At 33.8% G+C, this 11298-nt stretch overlaps 1 protein-coding gene across 9 annotated transcripts in view; it reads right to left on the bottom strand.

The window, feature by feature from the left end:
* Window positions 1-4697: 4697 nt before the first annotated feature.
* Window positions 4698-11298, bottom strand: part of LOC137027654 (R3H domain-containing protein 1) — a 52082-nt gene continuing 45481 nt past the window's right edge. For 7 of the 9 annotated variants that reach the window (XM_067395947.1, XM_067395949.1, XM_067395953.1 and 4 more), the window contains 8 exons: window positions 11075-11229; window positions 10836-10987; window positions 10612-10715; window positions 8618-8766; window positions 8309-8456; window positions 8055-8179; window positions 7803-7887; window positions 4698-5987 (listed from right to left, as the gene is read on the bottom strand). In XM_067395947.1, the coding sequence (XP_067252048.1) occupies window positions 5644-5987; window positions 7803-7887; window positions 8055-8179; window positions 8309-8456; window positions 8618-8766; window positions 10612-10715; window positions 10836-10987; window positions 11075-11229 (1262 nt within the window). In that variant the 3' untranslated portion in view covers window positions 4698-5643. Of the gene's footprint in view, window positions 5988-6653; window positions 6746-7762; window positions 7888-8054; window positions 8180-8308; window positions 8457-8617; window positions 8767-10611; window positions 10716-10835; window positions 10988-11074; window positions 11230-11298 lie in introns of all 9 variants that reach the window. The other 2 variants (XR_010896064.1, XM_067395954.1) reach the window with 2 other exon arrangements.

Below are 11298 nucleotides of genomic sequence, written 5' to 3'. Positions count from 1 at the left end.
TGCAAAGACAATTTTAAGTCACAAAACTGTTATGACAGATAATAATGGGGTGTTATTAAAATCTTATTAGTTTTGAGTGATGAGGTCGTTTGTATCCAACACCTACTGTCTTAATCACATGTAAATGAGCCATACACAGACATAATAAAAAAGGTTATGATTCTTAAATGTGTTTGAGAAAGATACTAGTAGTGCATCTCTATGATATTGGAAAATAAAAGTGGCCATAATGACTCATTTGTGAAGCAGAACATGCTTCAATGGATAGCTACCATATCCATCGATGTGATGAATAAACTGGATCGATGTCCTTCATGACTCATTATGCGATTCTGCTGCCACGAGTTAAGACAGTTAAAGGATTACTTCACTTTCAAATAAAATTTCCTGATAATTTACTCACCTCCATGTCATCCAAGATGTTCATGTCTTTCTTTCTTCAGTCGAAAAGAAATGAAGGTTTTTGATGAAAATATTCCAGGATTATTCTCCTTATAGTGGACTTCAATGGCCTCCAGACGGTTGAAGGTCAAAATGACAGTTTCAGTGCAGCTTCAAAGGACTTTAAACGATACCAGACGAGGAATAAAGGTCTTATCTAAAGAAACAATCGGTCATTTTCGGAAAAAAAAAAATACAACTGTATATCCTGTATATCCAACTAATCCTTTAACACAACATTAGATTAAAAACACAAAATATCTATATTTAATGACGGGTGTCAAGCGGGGAATTAAACATGAAACGTCATGTAACAAGAAAATATCGCGTGAATCAATTACTGCTACAGTTTCTCATATTCTCATGTACAATTTAGTGTGCAGTGGCCTATGTATGCAGTAACAGCGGTATAACCATGTCGATGGGTATAACGCCTCAGCGTTAGTACAATGGCGCCCTCTAGTGTTTCGTTGAAGAGTTACAGTATCATGTACTGTGTGCCCGTGAATTCAGCTCTTTTCTTCTCAGTCTCATCTCTCTAGTGTAGCTTTCTTATTCATAGAGTAGGTGGATAAGGTATAGTGCATCTATTTTGTTTAAGGATCAATGACATGATTCACGATTTATTGTTCGAATCTATTAAAGTTATTCAGAAATGACCTACATGTTTTTAAAAAAGTATTAGTAAATTTGACATTTTGGGTCTATGTAATATAGGCAAATGATGATGAAACACTTAAACACATTTTGCCATTATTAGTTAGTCTTTTATTAGTCTTTTATTATTATTATTATTATTATTATTATTATTATTAATTATTATATTTCTTATTTTATTTTCATTTCCTTTAATAAGTGTTTTAAAACATTGAATCATTCAAATATGATTATTGTTAATTATATTATAAATGCATTTAATAACATAAAATGCAAATATTATTAGATTAGACATTTTATTAAATATTTAAAATAGTAAAATATGCACTGTATATGTGTGTATTATATATATATATATATATATATATATATATATATATATATATATATATATATATATATACACAGTGCATATATATACACACACATTATAGCAATATAAAATTTTATAAAATTAGATATAATAAATTTAATTATTTTATTTTTACTTGATAGATTTAATGGCTCAAAGATATCATGTGATGTTATTTTGAAACCAGCATGTATTAAAAAAACTACATTTCTATGAACATGGCACGTTTAAACAAGATTTTTTAAACGCTTTCTCCTTTTTATCATCTCCGACATCTTTATTTGTCATTGACCCCACATGCACTCCTGACTGTGGTACTGTTGTATAGACGTGTATAATGCTATAACAGCCCTTTCAAACACATTCATCAGCATTTCCTGTTTTAAAATCCCAGGTTAAAGTTTCCTCGTCAGACACACAGAAGCGTGTACCTGCACCATCATCAGTTCAAGAGCTGCTCCATTAAACCGCCCACATTCTGTCAGGCTCTTCCGCTGGATGTCTGAATGAGGCACATGTTTTTGTTTGATATCAGACAGGCATGTGAACAAAAACTTCCGCAGATCCTCCGGTGTAATCTGGGCTTGACTGAACATCCTGTTTGTCTCCGCAGCCTGTCTGAGCAGGTCTACGCGGAGTTTTGTGATCCTCCATGAATAAACATCCGTCTTTGAGGATCTGGATTCAAGAATGAATGAGGGTCAAGGACTCTGACAACATTTAGCAACTTATCACAAGCAAAAGAACCCCAGGTGAAAAATAGGCTACTATAGTTATTTATAGTAAATACTATAGTGTCTTTGAACCATACTATGGTAAAGTAGGCTAGGGGAGAGCAGGGTAAGTTGTCACACTTTTCACACTGTCTAACATTTACTGAGCACCATACATCACAATGGTATAAGTGTCATACCAAATGAAAGAAGGAAGTCTTGGGCACATATGTTGTACTCATTACATTTTCATATCTTTTCTCATTACGGAGTAATGAATAATTGAATGAATAAACAATGTGCACTTGTGACAATTTGCCCCATAGGCGGGTAAGTTGTCACACTAGATTATCTAAAAATAAGAACAGAACTACTTAATTGTTATTATTGATTTTAATTTTTTAATTCAGAACTGGAAATAAACAATCATGCCTAGAGAATTTGGAAAAACAATTATTTCAATCCAAACAATACACATTTCAATCAAAACACATTAAAGGTGATAAAGAGGATCTTTTCGTCGACTGAGAAACCAAAGACTATTACTGAGTTTTTGAAATGAGCGCATGCATAAGAACAACCCCCCTCCTTCGAGGGAACGCCTCCCAGAACTCGTGCACGAGTATTGGAACACAAGTGTTTACCACCGGCATTCGCTGTGTCGTGTATTTTGGATTCATTATGTCGGACTCACCGCAGGTAACTCATAATCTGCAGTTGTTACTCCTGTCTCCTGACAAAAACATTGCATGCGGCGCCTGTGGAGTGTGGAAAGTTACTGGAGCGCGCAGCTGCGCTCGTCTCTCACAAGGAACGTCATGGCAGTGATTGACAAGCCAGAGGGCCAATCGTTTACGCGATGATCGCGTAAACGATTGGCTGATGTTTTTAAGGCCCTACCTCGTGCACAGATGATGTATATTAATATTATTCCTTTCAGTGCCCCTAATAAATAGTCTTTTATCAGTTAGTAAAGGCAGTTTCAAGTAATATTGCAAAAATGTATAAAACAAAACATCCTCTTTAGCACCTTTATAACGTCATTATGCTGTTTTGAACGCATGTATGGTCAATATTGGACGTTATTAAAGCCATTTTAGCCAAAAGTAAATGAATAAATAACTATCCTTTAAAAAAAAGTGGTTATTTTGTAGCCTACACTAACGACTTATTTATGACAGGAATGAAAAAGAGGCTGTGAGGTTTAAGATTACAGTGCGTTCAATGAAGACAAAACTCTACGAAATCATTTTGAACGTTCTGAGTTGTGATAATTACGTGCTGGTCCTTCATACGTTTCATTCTCGTTAAATTCAAAATGGCGTCTACCTGACTCTAATATTCTACTTTACCCCCAATTATTTTTATTTCCACTTCTCTGTTAACATCTTTTTCACTGTTTTGATAAATCATTCTCTCTTTTAATCAGTGGGTTGGATTTTGGCTTTGGGAACCAGTCTTGCCACTTTTCTTTATGTTTGGTACACACCCTGTTCTCCTCTGAATCTTCAGGCATCAATCATCGCTTAATTGATCCTGTAGCTCAAATCATGGCTCTGATCACTGAGAAACTGATACCTTCAGTGCAGTGTAAACTGGTTTGGATAAAAGCATGAATGTAAACATTTATGGGCTAACTTGAACAGCAAGACGTACCAGGCTAAATCTCTGTCCTTCAAAAGTTGATCAAACCTATGGATTAAAACAAACAAACTCTAGAACAACAACAACAAAACATTTTGTGAGGCTCTAAAATGCAAACATCACTATTAGAGATGCATTGTGGATACATAATATACATATTATATTGATATAATGGATCGAAACAGACATTTAATGTGATTCTTTTAGAGGTGTACTAAAGAGGTCTACTTTAAAAGAACTAAAACTATTTATTTATTTTATTTATAGTCATTTATTAAAACGAACATGGTCAACACTACTTTTCAGATTTCACCTGATGTTTTGTTTTGGTCATTTTCAAAGGAAACCCAGTATACCAAAAGAGTTCAGTTTTGACATGGAATTAATTGCACCAGCTTAGATGGATCTAAGATGGATCATTTAATACCCACAATGCACCATAACAGCACACTAATTTAAGTTTTTATTATATGTATTTCTTCTTTAATTTAGTCTAACTTAAATAGTATATAATTAAAATTCATAAAATATATTAAGTAATCAATAAATAAAATACATATTTTTTATTTTAAAATTAGAATGCATATATATATATATATTATATTATATTATATATATAAATTTTTATAAATTGGGAATAAAATACAATTTACACTAAATTACAACAACAAAGTGTATAGTTGTAACACCTGTGAGAAACAATTATATATATATATATATATATATATATATGTTAATAAAATATTTAATAATTATGCTTTACATGTAATTATAAAATGTATTTGAAATAAATGTTTAAAAAAAATATTGTTCATAGAATATAAAAATGTATTTCATTTCCCCCGCGATAGCCAATAAAAACATTTAGGACGTGAAAAAACGTTATGTGTAAACATTTATTGGTTTCAAACTGAGATAAAAACAACTTGCTCCAGCAAACATTTTACAGCCTTTCATAGTCCACACATCTCACAACCAAAATAAAATAAGGGGGGGAAAAACGCAAGAAAAAAGGGGAAAGAGACGTGAGAGAGAGAGAGAGAGAGAGAGAGAGAGAGAGTGCAAACCTTTATTCCAGTGACTTTTAATAAGATAAGAATTCTAAAAACCCATAAATGGACTGTTGTCCGTCGCCCCAAAGACAGAAAATGAGAAAGAAAGCGGTAAAATCTTCTGTTTGGCCACTGTGTCGTTTCCATCAACGTTTAAATTAAGTTAAAAATTCAAAAACACTCAGTACACATACTGGAGAACCAAAAACTGGCACTCGGCTGAAGGAAAAAAAATGACTCGCTTATTTGGATTCGGCTACAGTATAAATTACAAATTTTTGGACGTTGTTTTTCTGGCTTAGTCATTGTTCAATGTAAACAACGCGTCCCTGCTCAAAGGCACAGGTCGAAGTTTTCCCTTGTGTCCCGTCTTTGTTCATGGGTCAGTTGTAATATGTTTGGTTGGTTGTTTCCATTCGTTTAACAAAAAAATGGCCAAAAATTTCATAAGAACATTATGATGTGTTTGTGACATTTGCGATAAAAAAACCCAAACAACATTCTCCGGTTTCATTTAAATAACAAAGCTAGATAATTCAATTTCCTCTGAAACCGTGAAAGAACAAATCAACTACAACATTCGAAATGTTCTCTCTTTTTTTTTTTTTTAAACAAACTAGCGTGAAAACCCCATTCGAAAGTAACAAACCCGTTTGAATCAAGCCATAGTGGTGCAAAAACAAACAAACGAAAAACAAATAAAACCAGGAAAGCGTGACTGAAATGGCAGGAAGTGAGTCTGAGGCAATGGTGGTGATTGGTGGAGAGAGGGAGGGGCGTGGCCTCACTGAGAGCTGGATCTGGCGAGCGTGTGCTGTTCATTATGTCCCTTGCTAGTTCTCAGTTTGAATTTGGTGATGGAGCTGTTGAGTTTTTGAAGCGCACTCTGCGCCGCATATTTCGACGGGAACAAGGCCAGGATGGTGTACGTGGATGCCAGGTCGTGAGGGGGCGGTTTAGGAGGGCCAGAGTTCGTAACGTCCGTTCCCTCTGATTGGTTGGAGGACGGAGGTTCAGGCAGCCATTTTATGAGAGCGCCAACTTTGCTCAGTTCTGCCAGTAAAGAGTTCGCTTCCACTCGAGTGATGCCAGCCGGAAGGTCCGTCACTTCCAAAACACGGCCAGTGTCTGGATGCACACAATAAACAAACAAACAAACAAAAAAACATGTTATTGAAAAACTGATGGTGTATAACAAAAATCATAGTGATACATGCATACATATAGATTAGCTCCAAAAAAAATTATTACAATTTTTAATTTAATTAATTTTACTGCATATAATATATACAGTACAGTCCAACCACTAAGATTTTTAATGTTTTTTAAAGAAGTTTCATCTGCTCACCAAGGCTACATTTATTTAATTAAAAATACAGTAAAAACAGTAATATTGTGAAATATTATTACAATTTAAAATAACTGTTTTCTATTTGAATATATTCCACAAAGTAATTTATTCCTGTGATGGCAAAGCTGAATTTTCAGCATCATTACTCCAGTCTTCAGTGTCACATGATCCTTCAGAAATCATTCTAATATGCTGATCTGCTGCTCAAGAAACATTTAATGTGTACAATTGTACAAAATATTTGTGTACAATATTTTTTTTTTTCAGGATTATTTGATGAATAGAAAGATCAAAAGAACAGTGTTTATCTGAAATCTAATCTTTTGTAACATAATAAATGTCTTTACTGACACTTTTGATTGATTTAATGCATCCTTGCTGAATAAAAGTATTAATTTCTTTCATTTCTATTCAAAAAAATAAAAATTAAAATTCTTACTGACCCCAAACTTTTGAACGGTAGTGTATAATGCTACAGAAGCTTTGTATTTCAGATAAATGCTGTTCTTTTGAACTTTCTATTCATCAAGGAATCCTGAAAAAAAAAAGTACACAACTGTTTCAACATTGAAAATAATCATAAATGTTTATTGAGCAGCAAATCAGCGTATTAGAATGATTTCTGAAGGACCATGTGACACTGAAGACTGGAGTAACGATGCTGAAAATTCAGCTTTGCATCACAGGAATAAATTACTTTGTCAAATATAATTAAATAGTACACAGTTATTTTAAATTGTAATAATATTTCACAATATTACAGTTTTTTACTGTATTTTTAATTAAATAAACGCAGCCTTGGTAAGCAGACGAAACTTCTTTTAAAAACATTAAAAATCTTAGTGGTTCCAAACTTTTGTGTGTGTGTGTATATATTATATTATATTATAATATATATATATTATATATATATATATATATATATATATATATATATATATATATATATATATATATATATATATATATATATATATATATATATATATATATATATATATATATATATATATATATATATATAATTTTTTTTTTTTTTTTAAGATCTATGTATTTATTCAGAAATGCACTTTCCATAATTTCCACATTTAACTAAATTAACACAGAGGAATACTTCTATTAAAAGCATTATTTTTTTTTAACTTATTATTATAATTATTTTTTTAAATTTTGAATGATGATGCAAAAAAGATCATTCTCATTCTCATTCTAAATCATTGTTTAGAATAAACTGAAACAGACGGTTTGAATATATTTACACAAATTAATCAAACACATCACCTCCAATGCTGAATATATGCCAAAATCTTTCATAACACTTTCATACTTAAATTTACATTAAAATTAAAAGATTAAAAATATTCAATACGTCATCCAACGTGTACAATACAAATTTGCTAAAAATGTCCTCAAAGGTTTAACTAACTAAAAAACATTTAATAAAAGGGAAAATGTTTCAAAAACAGACTAAATATTTTAAAATTACTTGTAAAGTTGTATTTTAGTGATCAGGTTAATCATTGCAATATATCAAAATGTATCTTTACTTAACTGAATATTTATCTGTATTTTCATAATTCATATTCTCGTACCCGTTTCTCCTGTGCTCATGTCAGTAGACAGTGATTTCTTTGGGGGTCTTCGACTGCGGCCGCTGTGCCGGATACCCACAGGACCCTGAGAAAGATCTGAACGTGAGCTGATGTGCGTGAAGAACAAGAAACACCCCTGTTTAACATGGCGATGGTGATGAAGATGACGGTAGATGCACATTAATGTTGTTAGATCACCTGAACATGAGTGTGAGAGCAGTGTGTGTGTGTGTGTGTGTGTGTGTGTTCAACCTGGTGGTGATGAAGATGATGATGATGGTGGTGGTTGACCACATGAGAGCCGTGCATTAGTGGGGGTCTGATGGGAGGGTTATACTGGAGCGGCTGCCCAATCAGAGGAGGATACCTGCCATCACCTGTGAACACACAAACATGAACGATATATAAACTATAGTATACCAAGATATATACCAAAATGTGCCAGAAATATACCAAAAATAACCAGCTATGAGCTAGTTGGTTTAGATTCACTCAGATTGGCTCACCTTGGCCTGGAGCGTAAGGGCGGGAAAACTGGGGCATGATGGGAAAGGGGGCGTGTCCAGGACGAGGACCCTTCAGATTGGCCAGATGGGTGGGAACAGGAGATTGTGCGGGAGAGGGGGAGGGGCTTAGCAGCTGCTGCGGATTATTCTAAAAAATGCGCGAGAGAGAGAGAGAGAGAGAGAGAGAGAGAGAGAGAGAGAGAGAGAGAGAGAGAGAGAGAGAGAGAGAGAGAGAGAGAGAGAGAGGGCTCATGTATGTTGCATCATGCAAGAATGACATCACATGGGATCTGACGCAGGTGTTTGTACCTGTGTGGCGTCCTGTGGGGGAAGATCGCTGGGTTTGTAGTAGCGGTTTGGTTTCCAGTGTGGTGGAGATGGGGCTCTCGGCTGCTGGCTGGGAGGAACGCTCAACTGCATCATCACCACTCCACCAGGAGGAGGTGGCGGAGGCACAGCTGAAAATCACATCAGAGACGCAATGCATGCTACTGATTTCAGTACATACTTAAACCACCAGTGTTTGGACTGGAAATGTGAAGGGATTAGAATACATATTAAAATATATAATATGCATAATAAAAAGAGAAAATGTAAGATATATATGGATTGTAAAAATTTAAATGAAAACAGTAATGTTTTAATAATCTAAATTAGACTGCAATAAAATAGAAATGTTTAACTTTTTTTTAAATACACCTACACTGTGTGTGTGTGTGTGTCTATATATATATATATATATATATATATATATATATATATATATATATATATATATTATATATAACATATATATACACACACATATATACACATACACACATCAAATCAATATGTAAATTATTAAAATAATAATTATACTATTTAATAAATAATATTTATATTAATACATTTCTCTTATACTGATATTCAGACTTATAAATGTCACATTGTTCTCTATTATTATTATCATATTTTCTGTATGTCTTATAGTACTATTGCACACAGTAGATAATACAAAAAATATACTATATTATATATAATATTAATTATATACAAATATATTGCTCTATTAATACTGATTGAAGTCAATCGTCAGTCAAACGACTTGGTAACACTCAAGAACACAGTACGTTCATTAGTTAAACATTAGTTAATGTATTAACTAACAATTAACAAACAATGAGCAATACATTTGTTACTGTATTTGTTAATCTTTGTAAAAATCCAGCTGTTCATAGTTTGTTCATGTTAGTTCAGTGCATTAATGTTAACAAATGCAACACTTGATTTTAATGTATTAGTAAATGTTTAAATTAACATTAATAAAGATTATTAAATGCTGTAGAAGTGCAGTTCATGTAGTTAACTAATGAACCTTATTGTAAAGTGTTACCAGTGACTTATTAAAACTTTTAGACGTCACATTGTTCTCTATTATTTTTCATATCATTGCACATCTCATAGTACTATCACACACACAATATTATTATTCTTATTAACCTTTAAGAGCTTCACTATAGCAGACATTATTTATATATATATTAATCATTGGTGTTGAAAATACACTGCTTACTACTGACTATTATTCGATACCAGGCAAAAATAAAACGCACCACCACACAATGCACACACACATCGGCCAATTAAAGCATTTTATTAAACAGTGAAAGGTCAAAGAGTGTGTGGGTATCGCCCCTTCCTCATTAAAAACACCCTCTTCTTCAGCAACATAATCATCACCGCATCTACACACACACCAGCTGAGCGTTCATTAACACTGAGGTTTATTCAAATAAACACCGATTCTTCTTGCAGCTTCTGAAACGTGTGATGAACTCTTCACAGACGCCCGCAAGGCATGAGCAGAAACAAGAATTGTAAACAACATTTAATTAAACGGCTAAGTAAAACATTTTGAAAATGAGAAATAAACTGCTTAAAGCTCATTATATGTGCTCAACTTATTAACCGAGAGATGTGCAAAGACTTAATATCTAATTAAAAAAAAAACTGCCGTTGTGTTAGTAATGACACTGAGCTATAAACATTAACCTTTAGAGGCGAGTTTGAGTTTTCACAATTTAAAAAAAAAAGTGAGTGTTTACATGCATGACCAAGAAATATTTGAAAAAACAAACTCATATATTATATATATATATATATATATATATATGCGTAAGTGCATGAATATGTTTTTTTTTTATTACATTTATTTTATATTAATTTGAAACATTATGGATTATATTATATTATATTATATTATATTATATTATATATATATATATACACACACACACACACACTGAAGAATGCTGTGATACCTGTGCATTGCTGGCCTGTGATTGGCTGAGAGCCACAGGGGGAGGGCGCTCGGGGAAACGACATCTGCTCCGAACCCGGCGGCGGGAGGAAGCCAACGGTCGAGCTGTACACACACAGGAAGTTCGTATCAGACACAGTAGTGATGCTTGAATCTGATTGCTTGAAAGCAAATAGCACTTTTAAATGCATTGACATGCACTGGATGCATCTCAGTGTGTGTTACCTGATGCTAGAGTGTTGTGTTGGCGGCAGCATGCTGTAATACACCTGCATGTTGCCGGAGGGAGCTGGCACCTGATTGGTCTGTCCCTGCAGCATGATCTGTTGCTGATAGGCTGCCTGCGGTACGCTCTGAGAACCTTGCTGCACAGACACCTGCCAAACGCACACGTCACATCATCAAAATCACTCACAGACACCGAAAAAAAAAAAAAGAAGCAATTTACAAAACGCAGCACTGACCTGATACGGAGGCATTGTGGGATACTGCACCATCACGCTCTGAATCTGATTGGCCATTCCGCCCTGAGAGCTGACCAGCGATTGGTTCTGAGTCTGCTGAACTCCCATCATGCCCTGGTAGCTGGGGGGTTGTCCGGGCATGACCGTCTGGAAACCTAAAATTACATTCAGACAGCAATTCATTAGTGTAAACAGCGAATTCGACAAATGACGAACAAACAACA

The sequence above is a fragment of the Chanodichthys erythropterus genome, chromosome 10 (assembly GCF_024489055.1).
Source record: "Chanodichthys erythropterus isolate Z2021 chromosome 10, ASM2448905v1, whole genome shotgun sequence".
Lineage (NCBI taxonomy): Eukaryota > Metazoa > Chordata > Actinopteri > Cypriniformes > Xenocyprididae > Chanodichthys > Chanodichthys erythropterus.
Note: the sequence above shows the minus strand (reverse complement) of the source record. Positions and strands in the feature narration are given on the sequence as shown.